The sequence below is a fragment of the Procambarus clarkii genome, chromosome 72 (assembly GCF_040958095.1).
Source record: "Procambarus clarkii isolate CNS0578487 chromosome 72, FALCON_Pclarkii_2.0, whole genome shotgun sequence".
NCBI classification, from domain to species: domain Eukaryota; kingdom Metazoa; phylum Arthropoda; class Malacostraca; order Decapoda; family Cambaridae; genus Procambarus; species Procambarus clarkii.
The window spans coordinates 9,914,277-9,940,152 of NC_091221.1; the positions used below are offsets into that span (position 1 = coordinate 9,914,277).

General features: G+C 38.4%; 2 protein-coding genes across 14 annotated transcripts in view; one reads left to right on the plus strand and one right to left on the minus strand.

The window, feature by feature from the left end:
- Gdh (glutamate dehydrogenase, mitochondrial) overlaps positions 1 to 10,830 on the plus strand; it is a 51,806-nt gene extending 40,976 nt beyond the window's left edge. For 6 of the 12 annotated variants that reach the window (XM_069312472.1, XM_069312471.1, XM_045767530.2 and 3 more), the window contains exons 10-12: positions 3,703 to 3,785; positions 9,291 to 9,353; positions 10,222 to 10,830. In XM_069312472.1, the coding sequence (XP_069168573.1) occupies positions 3,703 to 3,785; positions 9,291 to 9,353; positions 10,222 to 10,341 (266 nt within the window). In that variant the 3' untranslated portion in view covers positions 10,342 to 10,830. Of the gene's footprint in view, positions 1 to 3,702; positions 3,786 to 4,262; positions 4,355 to 9,290; positions 9,354 to 10,221 lie in introns of all 12 variants that reach the window. The other 6 variants (XM_045767529.2, XM_069312469.1, XM_045767527.2 and 3 more) reach the window with 1 other exon arrangement.
- A 2,912-nt stretch (positions 10,831 to 13,742) lies between these two features.
- Positions 13,743 to 21,799, minus strand: LOC123773686 (uncharacterized). Of its 2 annotated transcripts, none has more exons than XM_069312473.1 (6): positions 21,100 to 21,799; positions 19,374 to 19,448; positions 18,605 to 18,776; positions 15,995 to 16,566; positions 15,054 to 15,205; positions 13,743 to 13,887 (listed from the first exon to the last, which is right to left on the minus strand). In XM_069312473.1, exons 1-6 carry the CDS (start codon positions 21,490 to 21,492, stop codon positions 13,743 to 13,745), a joined length of 1,509 nt encoding a protein of 502 aa, XP_069168574.1. In that variant the 5' UTR covers positions 21,493 to 21,799. The 2 variants fall into 2 exon arrangements, with proteins under 2 accessions (XP_069168574.1, XP_045623487.2); XM_045767531.2 differs by having other exon boundaries at positions 19,344 to 19,448.
- Between the last annotated feature and the right edge of the window lie 4,077 nt (positions 21,800 to 25,876).

Sequence of the window (25,876 nt, forward strand, 5' to 3'; positions counted from 1 at the left end):
TTCTGAGACCCCTGGGTATCATTTGGTGGCAGTTTGCCACATCACTACTCATGTATTTATCTTGTGGAAACAACAGTTTGCCTTGTTTATCTAGTTGTGCCTCGTTTCATTCAAGCATTCACTTGTTTGTTTCACCAGTGCTTTTTGGTGGCATGTTCCCCAGTTTAGTGGGTGCTCTCCGATTTGCTTACATAGCATTGTAGGGCAAGCCAGATCCTAGTCTTAGTTTCCCGTAGACCATGGACAAGTCTTGGTTGTGTGTTGGGCTACAATTTGGAGCCGGGCTCAAAGAGCTTGAGTGAAGGGTGGCCCCAGAAAAAAACATTTCACAGTATTCAATGTTTGATTTGGAAATTTTGTCAGTAATTAGTAATTAATTAAAAAAGGACTGCCAGTTCTGAGTAAAGGATTGCCAAAACAATGCCAGAATTGAAGGTTAAGCACCAGTAGCTACTGAAGGACTGCCTAGAAGAGAGCATCAGTTCATTCATTCACTATATTTTTAAGAGTTCATTTACAGATTGTTTCAGCAATGGATAAGCTATTTTCTTTGAATATTATATGTTGCATGATTTTCTGAAGCTTCAGTTATTTTACTTCATCCAATACTTTCAGTCCATTATTTTTTCTTGTACAGCATTAGATTTTACTAAGCTTAGTGAAATTTACATAAACTTGAATATACAACTCTTATCTAAAAAGCATGCACACAACACACACAGTGTGTTCAGCAGTGCCAGCAGGAATATCAAATTGCCTAAGTATTGGGAACAGGTTGAGGGCTGTAAATGGTGTCCCAGGTTACATAAAGGTATATGGAAGTTTAAAAGTAAATTAGATACAAGAAATAAGTTAAAGTGAGTGAAAATTCCGAGTTAGAAAAGTTTATTTTCCACAACAAACGATCGTCAATAACAAAGATGGCCGCCACCATGGGGGAAGGTAAACACATCAACAGACGATTGTTTCAAAGAATTCTCACCAAGATCTTGTTAGCTCCACGAGAGATTATTGAGGACATGCTAAAGAAGTATCAACACGTCAAGCAGGCCACAAGAATGAGGGAAGGGAATGTTCCATCAATACTGGATCTAATATTCACCAGAAAAGAGGAGATATTTGACACCAGTACCTCCCACCCTTGAGAAAAAGTGATCATGTCCTGTTGGAAATTGAATATGCTTTGCGATATAATCTAGAAGATAATGGGGACAATGAAACTGTGTATAAACTCAATTTCAAGAGAGGACACTATGGGGAGCTTAGATTTTTTTTTAACGAGTTTAATTAAACAGACTTGTTGCTAGGCCAGGAAGTAAATGGAGATGTATGCCAAATTTTGCAAAATATACAATGAAGGAACAAACATTCAAATCAAAACAGACAGATGCGCAGGACCAGGAAATAGGATTGGTTTAACAAATTGTGAAAGGGCCAGAGAGGATAAGACGGGAAAATGGGTTCGATATCGGAAGAGGCCTAACCCGCAAACATACCAGCAATATGAGCAAGCAAGAAATAATTATGCAGCAGTGAGAAGAGAGGCAGAGAGGAACTTTGAAAAAGGTATAGCGGACAAATGTAAAATGGATCCAGGCCTTTTCTATAAATTCATTAAAAGCAAGCTGCATGTAAAAGATAAAATCAAGAGATTGAGAACAGGGAACAGGACTACTGAGAATGAAAAAGGAATGTTATCTTGAGGTGATTTTGGTTATCATTGTGATGATAACAATAAATGTGTGAAATGCTCAATGAGCAGTTCCAAAGTTTGTACAAAATGAGGATTTCAGAAAGCCAGACCAAATACCAACTTCAAAGCACACCATAGAATACATAGAGGTATCTCCAAATAAAGTTAAAAAATTACTCGTGGGGATAGGAAGAAATAAAGCAGTTGGACCTGGAGTTTTACCTTGGGTGCTGCAAGAATGTGCAACTGAGCTGAGAATTCCACTCCAATTAATATTTCCAGACATCCTTGTACACAAGCATCTTAACAGATACTGTATATGGGAAAAGGTAAACATGTAGTACCAATCTATAAAAATGGTAGTAGAGAGGAGCCTCTAAATTATAGCCCTTATTAATCATTAACAATATCATTATTAAGTATCATTAGCAAGTGTGGTAGTCAAACCACTAGAAAAAAATGGTTAACCCAAATGGGTTGAACACCTAGAGAATAATGACATAATAACGGACAGACCGTGTGGTTTTCGAACAGGAAGATCCTGTGTAATAAATCTTACTTTTGATGATAAAGCCACAGTGATACTATAGGAAAGAAGTGAAGAAAGAGAAAGAGGTTCACTGTGTCTATCTGGATTTAAAAATGCTTTTGATAGTCAACACAAGAGGCTGTTCTGGAAACTGGAACATGCTGGAGGGGTGACAGGGAGACTTCTGACATGGAGGAAAAATGTTCTTACAGATGAGGGCAGTGATCAGACAGTATTTCTGACTGGAGGGGTGTTACTAGCAGAGTACCACAGGGTTCAGTTCTTGCACTAGTAATGTTCATCGTCTGCTAAACACACTACTAGAAGGAATACAAAATTATATGAACATGCTTGCAGATGATGCTAAAAATAGTGGGGAAGATATTAGATGCAGACGATTGTAATGCCCTTCAAATTGATCTAAATAAAATAAGTGCTTGGGCCATCAAGTGGCAAATGGAATTCAATGTGAATAAATGCCATGTTATGGAATGTGGAATTGGAGAAAATAGACCACACACAACTTACAAAATTATGTGGAAAGGAATTACAGAACTCTAATAAAGAACAAGACCTAGGGATGGTTTTGGATAGTAAGTTGTCACGAGAGGAACACATAAAGAACATTGTGAGAGGAGTTTATGCGTAGCTGTTCAACTTCATACTTGCTTTTAATAATATGGATGGTGAAATACTAAAGAAATTGTTCATGACTTTTGTGAGACCAAAATTGGAATATGCAGCAATTGTATGGTGTCCAAATCTCAACTCGCACATAAACTGGAAAAGGTGCAACGGCATGCTACAAAATGGCTTCCGGAATTGAAAAACAAGAGTTATGAGGGGAAACTGGAGGCATTAAACATGGCAAAACTAGAAGATAGAAGAAAAAGAGGAGATATCACCACTACTTACAAAATACTAACAGGAATTGGCCAAATTGACAGAGGAATTCCTGAAACCAGCAACTTCACGAACAAGAGGACACAGGTTCGAATTGAGGAAACAAAGATGCCGAAAAAAATACTATAAAGATTTCTTTTGCAAAGAGAATGGTAGACAGTTAGAACAAGTTAAGTGAGAAAGTGGTGGCCAAAATCGTCAGTGCTGGCAGTTTCAAAGTGTTATACGACAAAGAGTACTGGGAAGGTGGGACACCATGAGCGTAGCTCTCGTCCTGTAACTACACTTGGGTAATTACAAGATGTTTGCGTTTAGTTCTTTAACATGTTTTCATTATAGTTGATGCTGCTGCTCCTCCACAGTTTACTCTCCCTCCTCTGCTTCCCTTGCTCCTCTCCCTCCTCTGCTTCCCTTGCTCCTCCCACCTCCTAGTTTTTTTTTCAGTTACCTTTGTTAAAGGGTTTGGTAAAATTGTGTAGTATAATTATTATTAAATTAAGATTTTTTTGTGCTTATTATATTCTGCTTTCAGATGAACCTTGCTGTGAAGTGATGAACTAAATCAATTTTTTTGCAGACTCTGTGTCCCATTCCCTGTCCAAACACTTTCAGCAAGACTTTTCTGTGACTCCTAGTGAAAAGTTTACCCAGCGCATCGCTGTGAGTCATGTTGTATTGTACCCTATTATCTGCTATGATTATCTTTCTTTTCAAGTTTTATTAAGTTATACAAAGTATACATTTTTGCTAGCCTTTTCTCCAAATGTGCTTTTTGTTTCAGCTTTACCCTGCACCCACAAGCCTTAAAGAGGGCTGTATGTATATGCATCACTCGTACTGTTCTCGTTAAGTGAATCTACTATATGCACAGAAGTTGCATATTTATCACATTTCTATGCCTGATGCAACACATGGTATAAAGGCTCAAACGACTTATTGGATCGAAAAATAAAAAGAAGGGATATTCGAGCAACCCAAGTGGAGAACTGGCAGCTCTCGAATCAAAACATAATTACATGTTTTTGCTTCAATTTTCTTACATTAACCAATTCCCCACATACAACACCTGTCCCTGAACCCTCCCTTGTATAATTACTTATTAAATCCATATTACGAGCAAGAATATCCCTCCAACAGAATCTGTTCAGGAGTCTCTTGAGCGGCGATTTGGTCGTGTTGGTGGCAAGATTCCCATCGTACCATCCGAGTCTTTCCAGGAGCGCATTTCTGTACGTAATTTAGCTATAGAAATCACTAATGCTAAAGCCTTGTTTACTTGGAGATAACAGGTTGAACAAGTGCAACAGCTGCAATTTAAGATGTAAAAATCATGATTTTAAAGCAGGGAAGTGAACGGGAAGATCCTTTAAGTAGGTTTTGGTTAATCTTAGCTTTCAGCATCTCGGACTGCATATATTTTGCATTTTTCGTACATTTTTTTGCATACGAATGGTATCTGCTTTTCTTACTAATAACAAAACCAAGTACCATAAATTTGTATGGCCTTTTAGGGTATTTGGCACCTAAAGGTTTGAAAGTGATTGTGTGAAATATTTGGTGAAGATTCTGCATGCTTCACATAGCTGTAAATGTTAACAAATACCTGTATAAGATTACAGGTATTTTGATTACATTGTTAAGTTTGAATTCTTTAAATTTGTTGTGATCTTTTCTGTGCAGTGTGTCCTCATTGCTCTTCTGACTTAAGCCATGGGACCCCCCATGTCACTGCTAATATATTGGACTGAATGTGCTTTTTTTTTTTAGATATGGACACAGTATAACTGATGCCTACTCCAATTTCGGTTTCATGAATGCTGTAAATAATTTCACATCAGCTGTTTGAACATTAGAGGCCTATGGCTCTTCACCCTCCTTCCACCAAATATTATAAATATTTGCATAACAAAAGTGAATGTTTTCAAGAGGTAATTTGACAAATTCCTGCAATCGGTGCCAAATCAACTGAATTGTAATGGATATATGGGCCTGTGACCCACTTCTATGAACAGACATTGATAGTTGGGGGGGGAGGGGGGGGGCAGACAAACCTGTCCTCAGGCTGGGCTTGGAGTATAAAAGACCCCACAATTCATGGTGAATGGGGTAGAGGTTGGTAGGTAAGATTGCTTGATGGACCGGGGAGATGCAGGCAGGTACTTGAGCTGAAGTGACAGGCTCACTTGATTGGCCAAGTACAGATATGTGTGTATGAATGTGCATGTGAGATTACAGTATGGAGAGCTATGTTTGGTAGTACACCACCAAGGAAAGGAAAGGAGAGGAGTAAGAACACCACAGAGGGAAGAAAGGAGGGAGGAAGCATATGAGTGAGAGACAACCCTGTACAAGTTTCCATCCTGCTTATATGGTTTTTGGCTTAGCCTCTCAGGTTGTTTGTGCCAGACTTTTCATAAAGGGAATGGTTTCATCAGCACACTTATCTTTATCAGGATATCCTGCTAAGTCATGTCAAAGTTTCTCTTAAATCCTTGCCTTGTCTTTCTTAAATTTATTGATCTACCAATTGTAGAATGTAAAACAAAATGCTAAAAGGATTTTATCCTGAATGACGCCATGCATTGGTTGGAATACTGAACGGAATAACTAGTTTGCCTAAATTTTATTTCATCATGTAGTTAGCTTAAGCATTTTTAAGTTTAGCAGCTGCTTCTCCTGTCTGATATTTCTGCCCAGTGGTTGAGTGGGCAGTTTGAACATTCTCTGTACCATAAGGAGATTTCTTTCCCTATTTGGATAACATCTATGCACTGTTATGCCTTTGCCTATTTTCTGGTGCTAGTTTTCTCCTGTAGTCTTTCACATGTGATTGTCCCAGGATGCGTACATCTTATAATTTCGTGTCTGGTTTGTTAGGAAAACGGGCATATCTTTCTATTTTGCTCCTGTCTTCATTGCTGGCAGTGCTTTTTCATGGTTTCTGCAAGTGGTTCTTTGCTTCCTGTGGTTCCTCCATGTAGCCCTGTTTATTGTAATTAATTGCATTTTTCTAATCTACCCTTAGTTGCTCCTTGTACGCCAGAGTTCCCACAATGGACAGAAAATGGTCTACTAACATACCCGAACATAACCTAACTGAGGAATCCACGCATAGAAATCCTGAAAGTTTGTGAGCTGCTGTGATTTATAATACTGTAAATCATATTTTGTCCATTAGGGATTTTGACATCAAAATGTGACATATAATTTGAGAGAACAGGTTGCATACCCGTTCTTTATTTCTCTTCTTCCCCATGGTTTCTAGCAGTTCATGAGTGAGGGTTATCCAAGCTGTGGTTTTGCCTGATGATTGCTTACTGCTTGCATTTTTTTGTTTATCTTCTTCTTAATGATTCATGGTTTGTCTTGCTCAATTTGATTTTAGGACAGTTTTTCTCGGTTTTTGGGTCATTCTCTGATCCCCGTGCTCCCCTTGCTGTTCATTGTACATGAGATTCTGTTCCTTGGGTTCAGTAGGCCATAGCAAGTCAGGTGGCCAGGTTGCGGTACCACAGTCTGATACGCCAGGTAGATACTGAGGGCTGTTCAGAATAGGGTTTCATAACATTTGCCACTTTTTTTTTTTTTTTTTGGGGGGGGGGGGGGGGGGGGCACAGCCTAAAGAAGAAAAATTAGGCCATTAAATTGTATTTATCACTTGTTTCCAAAGATAAAATCCTACTATTAATGGAAAATAATTTCTTTGTGTTGCTGATTAGTCACACTGTGCCTTCCACGTTGAGTGTCTTAGCATCTGCCAATCATCTTATTTTTGTTTTCCTTCACAAATATCACTATGATTAATATCCCCTATTAAACAGCATGTTATAGACAGACATGTTATATTGCCCTATTGGTAATTTTCATGTTCGAACCTTTGTATTCTTCAGTATTTATACTTTTGATATCGTTCGCCTTATGCGTTTTTGTTCTCGTATTGGCATCCTTGGTGATATTTAGCGCCCTCTGATTATTTTGCGCATTTGATGGTGCTACATAGCCTTCCCGGTTTGGTGCCTTCTTTTGATAATTACTTACTTACTTCTTCAGTATTTCGGGCCTTGCTTGTATTATGCAAGATCTTGGCATCTTGCTCCCTTTATAAAGTTTAATTCTTGTATTTAGTGCCCTTGCCACTATCTCTAATATTGCGTTTAGCTTTTCCATGAATCCTGATTAGCTGGGAAGTCATTTATGGTCTTGAAATTAGTAACTGTACTGTGTTTGTTTAATACGTAAGAACTTGTTTTTTTTAAATGCATGTTGCATGCCAACTTTTTATCTTACAATTTGTCATGCTTTAAATTTTTCATTAATTTTATTTTAAATTAATGTACAGTATCCTCATTTCTCTTTAATTACATTATCTGAGGACTTATAAACTGATATATTAAAATTGTAATCATCATCTGTATGGTAAGAATTGTAATTTATGTACTGGTACTTTTATATATGAAAGTTCATGGATTATTCAGTCTGGGAGAAAATACACGAGAGTTTCCGCAAGAAGAATGAATTGTCTGCAGGCAACTTTGCAATTTATTAAAAGTAATATGAAAGAATAACTGTAATAAGATGAAAAAGTGATATATATGTAGGGGAGAGTTGGCATGTACATCCACAAAACATACCGGTAGTTTTGCACACATTAGGTTGGTCTTGTAGCCCATAGCGCTACATCTGATCCATATATTATTACACTTGTCATAGATTGTTAGCAGCACCCTATGCCCCTGTTACCTAGCAATAAAATAGGTACCTGGGTGTTAGTCAGCTGTCACAGGCAGCTTCCTGGGGGTGGAGGCCTGGTTGAGGACCGGGCCACGAGGACACTAAAAAACCCCAAAATCATCTCTAGATAACCTCAAGATAGCATGCAAAGGAAGCATTTGCCTTCAGTGGATGAACCCACCCTTAACTTAAAGAACTGTTAATAATATAGAAATTAATTAAAGAGCCCTTCATTATTAAAATAAAATTTTTAAAACATATAGAATGTTCAATATTATAAAGTATAAGGTATTTGTATTGAAAAATATCATTATGCTCTTAATTATTCATTAATTTGGTCATAGAAGAGGAAAATCATAAATATCATTGCTAGTGAGTGGGGGCACAAAATGACATAGTCATATCTATACTTCATATACAGTATGTAGGCCTCTCGTTATATCAGATCCCCATCCACTTTTGATTAGTTTTGCAAATTTTTAAAAATAATTTTTTTTTTTTTTAGGAAAACAGTTGAATGTGTTTCTGAATATTTTGATTTGTATCATTAAAAAAAGCCTTCTTTAATGTAAACATAAACACCAGCACATTCAATTAGCGCTGCCCTATAGTGTTGATTTGTTACTCTGTAACTGTTTATATTGTGTTTTTGATATAATTAAAACAAAAAATTATACACTTGGAGTATAATTATTGTACTTGGAGTGGGAACACTGAATGAGTGTCTTTTCCAACACTCGGCTCTGAGCCCTTATTCCATAGGAATGATGATAATCATAATGATAATAAGAGTGCAATCAGTGGTGTATGGGGGTGCAAGTACACGTTCAAACCAATGACTTGCAATGATCATAATTTTCCCACCTGTCGGCTAGTCGAAAGTTGCGTATACAGTACATCTCGCCAAGTCCCACTACTTCTCTTCATAAAGTCAAAGTAGTGCGAGTGTATTGTTACATACAAAACTTCGAATTTAAATGATCAAATATTTTTAATCTTTTAAATAGGTAGAGCCATTTCTCACTAAGGGGATGTAGTTGCCGATTGTATGTGCTATAATGGATATGCTTGTTTTTTATGTTTATCGTAAGTTAACGGAATAAATTCCTGCAACTAAATTAGGGGAAGTAAGTGATAGAGAAATTGTTGATATTTCTTAAGAAATTTAAAGATTCTAAAGAAATTGATTAAATTTTTGCTAATCTTGAGGGTGTAGATTCCTCGTCCCCGCCCCGTGTTGTCTTTAGTCTCGTGTATGGGCAGAAACATTTAAATCAATTGACGTATGATCCAAGATTAAGTTTGTATTGAGAAGTGGTTTTCTTAACATGCATATAACAGTATGGCTTAAATTTACTTTTGTAATTTTTGTAGGTCTGCTGGTCAATATGTAGCATGTTCTAAAAATTCATACTCGTTTTATTTATAACACAGGGTGCCTCGGAAAAGGACATTGTCCATTCTGGTCTGGATTATACCATGGAGCGATCTGCCAGGGTAAGTTTTCAAATATTTCTTTAGCAGTTTTTAGTGTTATGTTTGAATGTAATTTTACTTTTAACGTTAAATCCCCCTCGTAAGGTTGATGAGACGCTAGGTTTGGAATACAAATTGCTCATGATTGCAATAGTGAAGGAGATTTTACAGGAGATATCTTTGTGCCGGTTAACTATGGAAGGGCAGTATCTCTATAAGGAAAATATTATGGTGTTTCCCCCATACCTCATACTATGGTATATTTATTAATTTCTTAGTTTCCATGAACTGTGGACCTTAAATGTGACTCTTATTTGCATTTCTGGTAACAACAAAATGGCAGCTCCTTTGATTTGCACTTTGTATGCCTGTTAAAGACCTGACCATAGTAATCTCTAATGATCCTTCTATAATATTGTCCAGTGCATTCATATTTCTCATTTTCTTTTCTAAGGGGTTTTCACTTGTATCCCATACATTGAGCCTTTTCTCAGGCCATAAGTTGTATGTTATTCTTCCGTTTCTAATTAACCTTTCAAATGTGCATGACAATCAGGAATGTTCTTCTCGTGTATAATCACCCTCAGTGATAGTGACACACATACCACATAGTGAGGTATATTTTAAAGAACTGTGTAAGATTTAAAGCTTTAAATTTAAATGTGTGTAGTTTGTAAATGCCCTAGTAATTCTTATTCTTAAATAAAGATAGATTATATTGAGGCAGTTCCCACACTTGATCCAGTTGGTGCATTCTAGGAATATGTATAGGCAACAGATAATTATTTTTAATTAATTAATGTTCATTGACGTGTTACAAAAGAAATGTGTAAAGTTTTATTAATGTATGTTGCCAATTATTACCCATTTTATATCTTCAACCCTGCAGGCCATCATGAGAACAGCAATCAAGTACAACCTAGGCATTGATCTGCGTACAGCTGCTTATGTTAACGCCATTGAGAAGATCTTTAATACCTACAAGGAAGCTGGTCTTACTTTCACCTAAATATATTCTTATATAGTGAAGTGCTTGAAGACTGACATGTGATGAACATATTAACAACTCTATAAAAAGAGGTTATAAACACACAATATGGAATGATATGGAGTTGTAAGTAAAAAAAGATTGAAGTGGAGTAAAGTGACTATTTTTACATAGTGCAGATAATTTTTTTCTCAGATTCCTCAGTTTTGTTTCTTGCTTTGTCAGGAATAATAGATTGTGTTTCTTTTGTAAATATACATCTGCACGCTTTCTATATTTAACATCATATAATGGATTATTGTGTGTGGTTATGAAAACTTGTATCAACAATCTTTTATATAATAGCAACACAATAGCTTTCCTTTCCATACATGTTAGACTTGTTGTTAGTATATATAGTTGTAAATGAATTTCAATGTTAATGAACCCCTCTCTTCATGTTTTGTAAGGCAGGTGACCTTGCAATGGTTTTATTTTACTATTAAAAGCCCTGTACTTGGGAAAATCATTTTTTTGTATTTAATTTTCATTAATACTGTATTGTATATATTTCTTATTGTTTGTAGCAAGAACTGTACAGCAAATGGATATCAGAAAGATACTGATATCCTTATAATCATCATTACCAGACTGAGTAAATGGTTAGTTCACTAGCCAACAAAAATAGTGTGTGTCAGGATGCGTCGAGTAATTTTAGGAGTTAAAAGGAGAATGGCTCACTGTACTACTCTTCAACCTCAGTTACATGCACTTAACTCCTGGGCACTTAATGGAACAACACCCTGCTCCTTATAGCCAAAATTGCATTATCTCACTTTTCTTAAATGAATGTCCTCATTTTCATCATTATCATAAGTTGTTTCCCAATGTCCCTCTGAATTGCTTGTCCTTTGATAAACTTCTTGGTAAATCTGATGCCTTTGATGTTACTCAGGCAGCATGTCTTTTTGCTTTTGTATTGGCATCCTAACAATATTTAGGAGTGTTTGCATGTCCTGCAACACAAATGGTGCAAAGTAGTCTCCCAAGCGGATGCCTTTTTTCAATAATTGCTTAATTGTGTCTTTAATCACCTCTGGTTTAGTGAGCTTTATTGGGTTGTCTTTCCTAATGCTGTCTCCCACAAGGTCATTCCTTCAGATTAAGTCAGTGCCTGTGAAAGGTAATTGTGAAGTTACCCCTATTTATACATATACCAAGAACTTTAAATCAGTTTTAAGGAATACCTCTTTCAAAGGTACACTTTTAGAAAACTCTTGTAAACTCCATGGGAGCATTATTTCTCCAGCTAAAGCATATTTTAAAATTAAGACTGAGAAGCTCAAGTATCTTGTCAAAATTGCTACATCAATCCACATTCCCACGTCACCTATTGACATAAGTGTAAATTCATTCTTCAAAATGTTTGCTTCACGTTTACAATACTAAAAACTTTGGTTTGTGAGATGAAAAATCTCACAAACCAAAGTTGTTAGTATGTAAACAGTCACCGAGATAGTTTTCAGACTAGACTAGAATCTCCTTTGTTCATGTACCTAATCATTCATTATTGTGCAATGGTAAGCCAGTAACCAGAAATTTATTTTTCACTGCTTCAAGGTCCTCTATGCTAGGTTTTTTACAAATTACTGCTGGCTCTGTACAGACTGAAAAACCTCCTATACAGGAAGTTCATGTTATATAAACACTCATTCATCAAAGTTGTGATCATTTATAAGGTGCACATTAGTAGTGTGCATGGGTTATAATGTTGCAGGACATAACACTCATTCATGTTATATAAACACTCATCCAACCAAACTGCCTCCCAAGTCCTTGTTTGTGTGTGTGTCAATCCCACTAGAAATATAAAAATCAAAATGTCAACATGATCCACTAGTCACACTAACTCGTACTGCCAGTCAGCAGTACTGTGATCACTCGCATAAAGAACTAATCCTCTTTTTTTTTTTTTTTTTTTTTTTGTCTCGAGGTTCTAATGGAGGAAGGTAATTTCATTTGTAAGTGTTGGTGCAATTATTGTTGTTTCCTTAGATGCCATCCACAGCCATTGTCTAAAATTTTTGTTTATTCCTTCACTTATTTCCCCTACCATTGCTGTTGTATAGTAGACATTGAGATAATTTCAGTATGTCAAGCAGTCACACTCGGTCAGCTCAGTCTTGGTCATTATTCGGCCTGTAAGAAGCCACCCAGGAAGGAGTCAAGGGGGTGTGGATAAGGTGTTGGGGTGGAGACTGGAAGGGTGTCGGGTAGAGTTTGGGAGAGTGTTGGGTGTGTTTCTTAGACAGGTGGATGTGGGAGTTAGAAGTGGATGGGTGGGAGTGAAGTTTCTGGAGAAGATGACAATGTAAAGACTGGCAGCTCTCGTGAAGTGTTCACTCGGGCGGCACATAACAAATGGGCGACTCGATACGGTGTACACACACACATTTCCATTTATTTATTCCTGTAATTAAACCTATTCAATCTTCAAAAAATGGCTACCTTTGACAAGCAGGACAATGTCTATCATTCAAAGTAAATAATATGCAGTGTTTTATATATCATGTCACAAAAATATTAATTTTGAGCATTTTTGATTGTCTAGGAACACATCCCCTTAGTATAGCTTTGCACCATTGGGAATTCTAGTTCCATGCTCTGAACAAATTTTCAGAACATAACCTGTTTGTAGTAGGGAAATACCCTGTAATAAAATTATTATAAAAGCCTAAGCACCATTTAGGCCTGGTCGGAGACCGGGCCAAGGGCTGTTGATTCCCAGAAGCTACACAAGGTAGCCACTATCTCTACTTTCCATGAAATAAAGTCAATTGATAATAGGTTACAAAAATCAGTTAAACAATGATTATTTCACTACCCCTTTTGATAGTACACTGTTTTGCACTCAAAATTTTCTATTTTATAAAGACCACACATGTCTGACAAAAATAAACTAAAATTACTTCATGTTCATCACAATTTAATCTCGAATATTACTCGATATTGCTTTTCAGTTTCAGCTCTGATAGGCCCTACAATTGTCATTCTTATATCTCTTGTTAGTTATGGTTTTAAAGAGTATTATCATTTGGGCAAGAAATCTACCCTGAAAGTATATTCAGCAAGTGTTCTTACCAGGAACTTGTCTGTCAGCCTGCCTAATTTGCTTTGCATTTGTAGGGAGATTTCTTAGCAAGGAATGACAGAAATGATAAATATAAAAAGGAAGACATTTATAAATAATATATAACCCTTCTCTATTGACAAAGGAATAAAATATCAACAATGTGCTTATGTACAGTTTACATGTCAAATCCTAAACCGTAATGGAAGCAAATGATGAATAGCAATGTGCAGTTTTAAGAATTTTGTGTAATAATGTCTTGATTAGATCCATCTTTCCTATCATTCTTGTGTTGAAATTTGCTTTTGGAAATTCACCGGCAACCACATACAGAGACATCCAGATCACTAACGTTGATCTTCTGAAGCCGATCCTCCTGCCACACAAAAAAAGTCTGGTACTGATAGCGGATGGGTGTGCAATGTGGCGATGGCACCTGGCTTGACCCTTCTTGAAACCTGATGAAAGGAGAGGGTTACTATGTAGCTACTCGGCAAAATAAAGATAGTCAGAAACACTAAAATACAAGATCACAATACAGTAAATTGGAGTACAGAGCCAACCAGATATATACATGTATTTATTTTTTTTTATTTTAAAAGAACTTAGCAGCAGGGTACTAGTGGTGAGAAAATATGTAGCAGTGTACCAAGTTGACTGGGAAAACTTAAATGTAAAATGAATGAAAAGCATGTTATGGCTTGTTCAATTCCTGTACTTTGGGAACCTTACAAGTATAGATGAAAAGTATTACAATGCAACTGTTAAGATATTACCTAGCTATAAAATTTACACTACAGTATTTTCAAAATGGGCAATGCTAGAACTGTAGCACACTTAATAGTTACAGTTCAACTGTTAATGAACTTGAGCATTACAAGTATGCAGTGTTATGTTTAATAGCAGTTATTTGATGATATAGTTTGAAAAAACAAAACAAATAGAAGAAGAAAGGGATCAAGTAACACAGTATCTTCTCGGCACTTTTTCCCACCAAGTTTCAGACACTTTGATAGTTGTCGCCTGAACTTATTTGCAGGACAAAACAATGTACAGTTTAGGTTAGGTTACCTCAATCGAATTTGCAAATTATCAGAAGGATGTAAGTAATGTTTATTTCCTTTTTACATTTATATACCTGTAGACCAATCTTGTGTGAACATTAACATAACAAATTCATGTATGATAAATTATAAAAGTTTCAGATTTTTCCTATGTTCATTGATGCTACGAATAAGTTATAATGCACGTACCAATGTTTCGCTATCTATACTCTGGCACATTTTTTTTAGACCAGCTTGACACAAAACTGTTATAACCCCATCCCCCATAAAAGATAAAGAAAAAAAGTGTATACAGTAGTATAAATATTTTTTACTGCTGATGCTCAAAAGGGCGAGATGGCTATCATTTCTTAATGCTTCGAAATGCAAATAAATTATCCAAATACAGTATATGTGAATGGCATGAGGAGGCATGCTTCTCCATAATGCTGAAAAACACTACAACCCAAGTAGTAAACATGCTCACTGAGCACTACAGTAGGGCCTGGACCTAAATCCCATCCATCTAGTTTGATCAAATACATGAGTAAAGAAGAATTAGAAGTGCTGAAGATACTCACTTAAACTTGGCCCTGAGGAGTGCGTTGGTCGAGAAGATAGTCGGATGGTCGAGAACGTGGCAGGAACCCAGACAAAACTTGAGTTTGATGTTAATTGGGTAAACCACTTGGTGAAGACCCAGCTCCTCCATGGACACCAACACTCTAGACATCTAGACCAAAGGCCCAACATGTATTTTAATTGTATAGTCATTAGTGTGTTGTATATAATCATCTATAAAGTAATTGGGAGTGTTAGAATACATCATCAAGTGCAATATAGCTACCATTCCTACAATAAACAAACTTCACTTCTTATCACAGCTCTAGCTCTGATTTCTGGTGTGGGCCATGTTACACAAGGGAGAGGGGAGGTCCAAAAGCATGTTAGATGTTAGTGTCATTAATCTAGTATTTGCAGGACTTATTTTCTTCTGTATGAAGCTTTATAGTTGCCATCTAATAAAATAAGATGGTCTGCTGGTAATGGGGGAGGGGCCCATTTCTGTTTCATAAGTTATGAAGTAATGGGAACCATCTGTTTCATAGGTTACGAAGTATTGGGAACCATCTCTGTTTCATAGCTTATGATGAGCAAATTTTTAGAGGTAATAGACAGTACGTTAAATCGGTGAACGAGTCTTGTGATCAGCAGCAGTTTAAGACGAGCATAGCCTAAGGACAGGTTGGAGGGGGGGGGGGCCAGGCCTCACCAAAAAGCCAGTTGGGCAATGGTTAACTGAAATTTGATCCAATTTATTAGTTTTTAGTTCAATTATCATGCACCCCATAGTCGTCCTGTATGCGGTAGTGGAAAAGTTTATAATTTATTAGTAGCACAGATTTAGTCTACAACTTCATATATATTACAGTACATGCATGTACGTGATGCCGGATGTACTCCTTACAATTGTATAAACATTTACTTCTTTCATCTGTCATTTACACTTGCTTGTACTTACCTGGCATTCTCCTGAGGTTCCTCGTCGTATCCTTTGATATCCTGTCGCTAAAGTAATGGCTCCATTGTCACTTAGGCTCAAATAATTTCTCGTAATTAATTCCATTTTGCTCGCCATAAAATGCTTTAAAGTGGTTTTTATTCGATCACTTTCTCTAGATTGTTGAGTATTATACTCGTGAACACACAAAACAGGCTGTGGGAGGGGATTAATTTGCCTTACATCAGGAAATAATGTACTCGTTTCAAACTCCACTGACAATTCTGAGAAATCAAGCAGCCAATCAGTCAAATATTTGGTCACATCAGTTACCCGCCATTCCCCAGTAGTTGTTGTAATCATATTATTTTCAAAGTTAAATATGTTTTCTTTCCCAACAGTGTCTTTGGAAGAGTTCTGACGAGCATTTTTGAAATAAGAAAGGTTGTAAATAGTTTTGGAGCCGTTCCCAGAGCAAACGATTAGCCGACATTTTTCAACAGAAGTGTGCAACAAAATGTCGATACTTGGCATTGTCTTGTATCGCTGGACTAACTTGAAGTGCCAACTTTGCTGATCTAGTCCAATGTCATCTGGAAAGGATACATTACATGAGGTAAAATGTAATTGCTATGTTCAATGTGTGTTTGTGTGCGTGTATTTATTATTTATGGCTGCAGAACCAAACTCTTTGACCCCGCTTTTCTAAACCACTCAATTGACTGTTGGGTGAACAGCGGCTTCAGTTAAGGATTGGCGCCCGGTCACTCCTCCCCGGCCAGGATATAAACCCCAGGCTAAAGCAAGCAGACAACCCGTCCTCTTAAAATTAGCGTTGCTTTTTGCTCATATGCGCGTTATGGCCAAAAATGGACATACTGTAATTTGAAATTAAATCGGCTCACGAAAGTGATGTACTGCCCCGTTTTCTGTTTGAGTCCTCTGGCTTACTTGGTAAGGTTAGGAGAGAAAACTTTCAATTAACGTTTTTCAGGACGTTTTGAAACTTTAGGAGAATTTCCTGCCCTCCTAACCTACCAGAGGACTTAACTTAGTTTTTTGAAAAAAAAAATTATTTTCAAGTTTTTGTTCATTTTTATATTATGTCTAGTTTCTGCCATACAGGTAAACGGCCAAATTCAGATGTAATTTGTAAGAGGACAGGTATAATATTACATTCTTTGACAGATACAGTATAGAAAGGGAAGACGAGGAGTATATGTTGATAGAGAGGGAGGATAGTGGTTTGAGAAAGGTGGTGAAGGGATTCTATTTATTAACACACTTAGATATAAACATCAGTGTGCTCCTACCCTATTCTATATGAAAGATTACAGAGTGTAGCTAAAAAAAAATAGCTATAAGTTCATCTATATCCCCCATCTCACAGGATGATTAGTCATACATGGAATCAGGAGGTATCATGAACTACGAGGGAGGAGAGATGAGGCACAAGAGGAAAGATGAGGCACGGGAGGAGAGATGAGGGACAGCGAAAAGAGGTGAGGCACGGGAGGAGAGATGAGGGACAGCGAAAAGAGGTGAGGCACGGGAGGAGAGATGAGGGACAGTGAAAAGAGGTGAGGCACGGGAGGAGAGATGAGGCACAGCAAAAGAGGTGAGGCACAGGAGGAGAGGTGAGGCACGGGAGGAGAGACTGGGAGAAAGGGGGAGGTGGGAGAGAGACCTCTGACAGCCGGGTACCCCATCTAGTAATATATATATTTATACCATCGAGAAGGATGGCAAAGTTATTCCCAGGAATTACAAATCTTCCTTACGAAGTTTCCTTAAAATAGCTTAATTAGCATTCTTAAAAGACAAAGAGCAACTGAACAAGTGTGGACACAACCTAAGTACATAAATAATAAAATGGTATAAGAAAGGGATATAAATAAGGTTTTAAATATATCAACAAGATGCAATATGCATATAAAGTGGATAGATTTAGATTCAGAAAAGACATGGGGTGAATACCGGTTTGTAAATTGGGTTGTAAGTTTATAGAACAAATTAAATGGGAATATAATAGATGTGAAATTACTATATTGTTTCAAGCGTAGGTTAGACATTTATACGAACGAGTTTAGGTAGATATTAAGAGCTGCCTAATTGTATGGGACAATAGGCCTTTTGCAGTTTCCTGTATTCTAAGATTTTTAAATTATGTCTTAGAGTGATTGTCTTCTAAATTTAGTTCCCCGTCTTATTTTTGTAATCGTCCAGGTTTACCAAATTGCTGCGTGCCTTTGTAACCCTTTCCACTACCGTCTACAAGATGGATATGGGGTGCATAATAAATGAACTAAACTAAAAAAAAAAAAATTTTTTGAACCTGGACGATTCCAAAATAAGGCAGAAAATAAATTCAGAAGACATCGGTCAGATGTTTATTTCCTCATACAGTATACTCAAAGCCATAGACAAAGTGGACAGACACATAATCTTAAGTACTGTATTGGTGATTTCATTGAAGTGATTTACACAACTCGGGCAGAACTAAAGATGATGGTTACAGAAGGCCATGTAACTTCAAGTGTAGATATGATAAAGCAACATATATGCTTGGATCACAATTACAAATAGATAAATACATAATCTTAGACATTTGTAACGTAAGGTGAAACTTACAGTTGTCAGGTTGGTGTATGGTGATGGCATGAGAGTGGTAGTAGACAGCGAGGGCGGGCAGGAGGGACGCTGTGTGTTCAGAGACCCGCCGGGGTCCACCGTCACCCACCTCCAGATAGCCTGAAGCCTGGAGCTCCATGCTATCTTCATCGTTACCACTGTCCGGAACAACCTATCCAGAAAGTTGAATTTTAGTTATGTAATCCCAATATATATGTTCAACACAGAGCGGCAAACCGGTATATGGAAACCGTCACTATTACGGTACTTTAATTTTTACTAATACGTCGCATTTTCAACAATTCCGGAGAAAAACGCGACATATTGGGAGAGTCCTGTATAGGGCCCGACTATTAAGTACTCTTATGTTATTGATATCACGTGTTGAATGCCTATCAAACACGTGATATTCAATGTGAAGCTATTCTAGGAAATATTAGTATTACCTGAGCATCTTAAGATGTACCATGTGTCACTGGAGTATGATGGCCAGACTTAAATCAAAATCTTAATAATTTAAATTATGAATGAGTGCAACAGCTTGAGGTTAACGTAACCAACGTTACAAACGTAACCTACTTTAAAAACAATCGCTCAAGAATATCTACGTTTTTTATGTATCGGACTCGATAAGTTTAGAAGGTTGCTTGGACTCGTCCATTTACGTTAGGTTAGGAGGCTGGATTTTTGACGGAGTGGGAAATCACGAGAACGAACTAAACTACCATGGGGCCCATACCCGAGTGCTGAGGCATGTCGTCGCCCTTACCAGCACCAGCAGCAGCAACAGCAGCAGCAGCAGTAGCGTCAACACCAGCAGGAGGCACCTTCTCGGTACCACTACCTGCAAGTAGAGAGGAAGGGGGCGGTGTAATTGATGCATACACGAAGGACAGTCAGGTCAGTACTCTTGCCAGGTCAGTTCCCTGGTCTGGTCAGTACTCTTGCCAGGTCAGTTCCCTGGTCAGGTCAGTATTCTTGCCAGGTCAGTTCCCTGGTCTGGTCAGTACTCTTGCCAGGTCAGTTCCCTGGTCAGGTCAGTATTCTTGCCAGGTCAGTTCCCTGGCATGACCAGAATTCACCAGTTACACAGTTCCTTATGAAGTCTGCACATCTTTCCTCAATTATTGGAGTTTTGTTTACATTTAGCAGTTTATTAATTCCAAAGCACTAAGAAGTTGTTTATAACAATCTTAATATTGGGTTATATATATATAAACTCCATATAAACATATAAACACCGTGCAAACACTCCATGCAAATAAAAGGACCCAGTCTTTGGAACTCACTCCCTGATGAATTAAATAATGTTCCAACCTCTGCCTTGTTTAAAAGTAAAACCAAAAAAGTACTTAATTACATCCTCATAGTTTCCTATCTTGTGCTTCAAACTCACACTGTTCTTGTACAACCCACTTCCCCAATATTGGTACTTCAGACTAATTAAATTCATCATCTTTACCAGTGTAATCACCTCTGTCAATTTATATTGTGGATATAAAACCTTGCTACAATATACTTTTTCCCATTGTTACGGGCTATTCATGCCCGTGTCACCTCTTGGGTGGCTTGATCTTCATCAATCAATACTTTTTCACCTTACCTGATATGGTAGATTAAGGACCTGCCTGAAACGCTATGCATGCTAGTGGCTTTGCAAGAATGTAAAAATATCACTCCAATGTAATCTCGCCAACCCATTGTACCTTCTTGTAAATAAAATATTATTATTATTATAATTATGGTATTAGGAACAAACATATTGACATCTGCAGCCGGTAGTGGAAAGTTTTTTGTTTTTTTTTAAATATATATATATATATATATATATATATATATATATATATATATATATATATATATATATATATATATATATATATATATATATACACAAGAGTTGTTACATTCTTGTACAGAGGGTTGTACATTGTACATTTTTTGTTTGGTTGTACTTGTACATTCTTGGGTTACAGAGGCATATAATGGGCTCAGGGACTGAACCCCAAATGAATTTTGAGGTTCAGTCCCTGAGCCCATTATGTGCCTCTGTAACCTTTTCTTTCACCGCCAGTAGGATGGGTATGGGGTACATAATAAATTATCTAAAGTAACTTTATTGTATTATTATTATTAATTATATATGCAAGAGTTCTTACATTCTTGTACAGTCACTAGCATACATAGTGTTTCGGGCAGGTCCTTAATCCTAATTTTCCCTGGAATTCGACCCGCCAAATGGTTTATCTATTCACTGCTACCTTGCTATCTTAAATTACTGCTATCTGCTGAGTGAACAGAGGGTACAGTTAAGGATTGACGCCTAGTCAATCCTCTCCGGCCAGGATATGAACCCAGGCCAAAGCACTTGCGAAGCGCCGGGCGAGTGCTTTACCACTGCGCCACGGGGACTGCAAGTAACTAATTACAACTAACTAACTTAGATAAATGATATAAACTAAATTAATTAACAGAATGCACAGCACACTACCCACCTGCGTCTCACCGTGGAACTTGCGACTACATTGGCAGTAATAGTGATTGTGGTTGAGATTCTGGCTGTATGATTCTGTGTGGTGGAGGAGTTGCACTTGATCACTCAGAAGGCTACGTTTGACTGGGGCTTCCCGGGCATTGGAGTCAGTAGGTCTAGTGAGGTGTAAATAAGTCTGGTCAGCCAGGCAGCCACACTGACTGCAGGTTGATAGCTGGACAGTGTTTCCCTCGGGCTCACGATGCGGCCTGTGTGGCGGGGTGGTCTTCGTCACACTTGATGTAGGCAAGACGTCGCCACTTGTGTGGCAGCATCGTCTAGCGTCCTCAGCGAGTACACGTGACTGGCTATGATGGTGAGATAGGGCCTGATGTGCTGCTGTCAAATGGTCCATTATAGTGTAAGAAGGACACAACAGTGCTTACTTTCGCGAGATAAAGTTTAAGTGGGTTCTCTGCCCTTGAAGAAGACAGGGAACATGAATCGAGGAAGATAATGAGCTTAGAGAAAGAGAATAAGGATAACAATTGTACGTTTTGGAGTCTGGAAGATTGCAGTGTTCGTTCGTACTAGACAAAGACAAGTCAGGTCACAAGCAGGTCAGGAGAGCGGACTCGAGAGAGGACCTTGCGGGGTCAACTGCCCTCAGATTACTGACTCGTCCGGTACTCTCTGCCCACCTCGCAGGAATATGCTGCCAGCTGACCCAGACAGCAGTCACCCCCCCCTCATCCCCCCACACACAAACAAACAAACACACACACACACACACACACACACACACACACACACACACACACACACACACACACACACACACACAGGAGGCGGGACCAAAGAGCCAAAGCTCAACCCCCGCAAGCACAAATAGGTGAGTACACACACACACACACACACACACACACTCATCATCAGGACATCAGGAACTGGTGTACATCAGGAATCTGTACACCAGTTGAATGACAGTTGAGAAGGGGGGGGCAAAGAACCAGAGCTCAACCCCCGCAAGCACAATTAGATGAGTACAACTAGGTGAGTACATTCAGAACATTGTGCGAGGAGCCTATGCTACACTTTCTAATTTGAAAATTGCTTTTAAATACATGGATGGCGAAATACTGAAGAAATTGTTCACGACTTTTGTTAGACCAAAGCTGGAATATACAGCGGTTGTGTGGTGCCCATATCTTAAGAAGCACATCAACAAACTGGAAAAGGTGCAAAGACATGCTACTAAGTGACTCCCAGAACTGAAGGACAAGAGCTACGAGGAGAGGTTAGAGGCATTAAATATGCCAAAACTAAATGATAGAAGAAAAAGAGACGATATGATCACTACGTACAAAATAGTAACAGGAATAGATAAAATTGATAGGGAAGAATTCCTGAGACCTGGAACTTCAAGAACAAGAGGTCATAGATTTAAACTAACTAAACAAAGCTGCCGAAGAAATATAAAAAAAATTCACTTTCACAGAGTGGTAGACGGTTGGAACAAGTTGGGTGAGAAGGTGGTGGAGGCCAAGACCGTCAGTAGTTTAAAAGTGTTATATGACAAAGAGTGCTGGGAAAACGGGACACCACGAGCGTAGCTCTCATCCTGTAACTACACTTAGGTAATTACACACACACACACACACACACAGTTTCAAATGTAGATATGATAGAGCCCAGTAGGCTCAGAAATCTGTACATCAGGTGATTGACAGTTGAGGGGCGGGACCAAAGAGCCAGAGCTCAACCCCTGCAAGCACAATTAGGTGAGTACACACACACACACACACACACACACACACACACACACACACACACTAAACAAAACAAGGATAAGGATAAACAAGGATAAACTATTCAACACTGGAGGGACGCGAACAAGGGGACACAGGTGGAAGCTGAGTACCCAAATGAGCCATAGAGACATTAGAAAGAACTTTTTCAGTGTCAGAGTAGTTAGTAAATGGAATGCACTAGGAAGTGATGTGGTGGAGGCTGACTCCATACACAGTTTCAAATGTAGATATGATAGAGCCCAGTAGGCTCAAGAATCTGTACACCAGTTGATTGACGGTTGAGAGGCGGGACCAAAGAGCCAGAGCTCAACCCCCGCAAGCACAATTAGGTGAGTACACTGGTAGGGCGCTCCAGTGGATAAGGGAGTACCTAAACAATAGGAAGCAGAGAGTTACAGTGAGGGGTGAGACCTCAGACTGGCGTGAAGTCACCAGTGGAGTCCCACAGGGCTCTGTACTTGGACCTATCCTGTTTCTGATATACGTAAATGATCTCCCAGAGGGTATAGACTCATTCCTCTCAATGTTTGCTGACGACGCCAAAATTATGAGAAGGATTAAGACAGAGAAGGACAGCTTGAGGCTTCAAGAAGACTTGGACAAGCTCCAGGAATGGTCGAACAAATGGCTGTTAGAGTTTAACCCAAGCAAATGTAATGTAATGAAGATAGGGGTAGGAAGCAGGAGACCAGATACAAGGTACCATTTGGGAGATGAAATACTTCAAGAGTCAGAGAGAGAGAAAGACCTGGGGGTTGATATCACGCCAGACCTGTCCCCTGAAGCTCATATCAAGAGGATAACAGCAGCAGCATATGCCAGGTTGGCTAACATAAGAACGGCCTTTAGAAACTTGCGTAAGGAATCTTGCAGAACATTATATACCACATATGTCAGACCAATCCTGGAGTATGCGGCTCCAGCATGGAGTCCATATCTAGTCAAGCATAAGACTAAAATGGAAAAGGTTCAAAGGTTTGCCACCAGACTAGTACCCGAGCTGAGAGGTATGAGCTACAAGGAGAGACTACGGGAATTAAACCTCACTTCGTTGGAAGACAGAAGAGTTAGGGGGGGGGACATGATCACCACATTCAAGATTCTCAAGGGAATTGACAGGGTTGATAAGACAGGCTATTTAACACAAGGGGCACACGCACTAGGGGACACAGGTGGAAACTGAGTGCCCAAATGAGCCACAGAGATATTAGAAAGAACTTTTTTAGTGTCAGAGTGGTTGACAAATGGAATGAATTAGGAAGTGATGTGGTGGAGGCTGACTCCATACACAGTTTCAAGTGTAGATATGATAGAGCCCAATAGGCTCTGGAACCTGTACACCTGTTGATTGACAGTTGAGAGGCGGGACCAAAGAGCCAGAGCAAGCACAACTAGGTGAGTACACACACACACACACACTACAGGCCACACACCACCTTTTGCAAGCTTAGAGGAGGAAGACAGCGTGCGAAATCCATTTGTCATTTATGACGCCAAGTCGAGCAAGAACATCAACAAGGCGGAGATCAGAGGCGGGCACTGCGTAGGTGACCGCCGCATATATCACCTTCAAACACGGCAGTTTTCAAGCCAGTTCTCATCAGTTTTACCAATATATTTATTATAGAACCTACTGGAATTGCAACTTGCTCTATATTCATTATTTCTGTTGATTAATATCTATCACTGCTGCAGGTGGCGCCGCTGGTGTGTTTATGCTGGGTCCTGCGAGGCAGCGGCCATAAAAGTTGGTTTAAATGTGAGAGAGTGAGAAGCGCTTTGGGTTTAACGACCATAACTTGCTCATGATCGCTGCACACGGGTTGTGTCTGCTTATATATCCTTCCTCCTCACAAAACGCTACGTGTTTAGTGGTCTTATATATTTCAATCTTACCACACCTTACTCTTCGTCTTTCGAAGAGTAAGGTGTGGTAAGTTACTCTCGACTATATAATAATAATAATAATAATATCTTATTTGCAAGAAGATACAATGGGTTGGTGAGATTACATAAGATTGGTATTTTTACATTCTTGCAAAACCACTAACACGCATTGATTTTCGGCCAGATCCTTAATCTAACATCAGTTAAGATGAAAAGGAACATTGTAGTAAAATTGTATATCAACATATAACTACAATATAACTTGACAGGTGATTACACTGGTGAAGATATATGTCTTATGTACTAATATTGGGGAAGTGGGTAGTACAAGATACAGGGCGAGTTTGAAGCACAAGATAGGAAACTATGAGGATGAAATTAGGTACTTTTTTGTTTTACTTTTGAATAAGGCAAAGATTGGACAACTTTTTAATTCATTGGGGAGTGAGTTCCATAGACTGGGTCCTTTCTTTTGCATGGAGTGTTTGCACAGATTTAGTTTGACTCTGGATATCAAAGATATATTTATTTCTGGTGTGGTACTTGTGAGTTCTATTACTCCTATCAAGGAAAAGTTTCAGATCAAGATAAGCATTTAGGGTTTTGTACATGTAAATAGCACATGAGAATGTGTGGAGTGAGTGTATGTTTAGCATGTTAAGGGACTTAAACAGAGGGGCTGTGTGTTGTCTGACGACAGAGTTTGTTATAGTTCCGATAGCAGATTTTTGCTGAGTGATGATCGGCTTGAAGTAATTTACAGTGGCTGAACCCCCATGCACAGATATCGTATGTAAGATAAGGATAGATTAGCGCGTAGTATAATGAGAGCAGAGTGGGGAACATAATATCTGATTTTAGAGAGTATACCGACCGTTTTTTAGACTTTTTTGACTATGTGTTGTATATGTGGATGCTGAAATTCAGTCTCTGGTCTAAGTATAGGCCAAGAAACTTTCCCACATTTTTATTGCTAATGTTAACATGCCTATATGATGTTGAATTTGATTTGACGATTTACTAGCAAATAAAATGGAGTAGGTATTTTCTATGTTTAGTGTGAGTTTGTTGGTTGACATTCATGAGTGGACTCTTTTAATT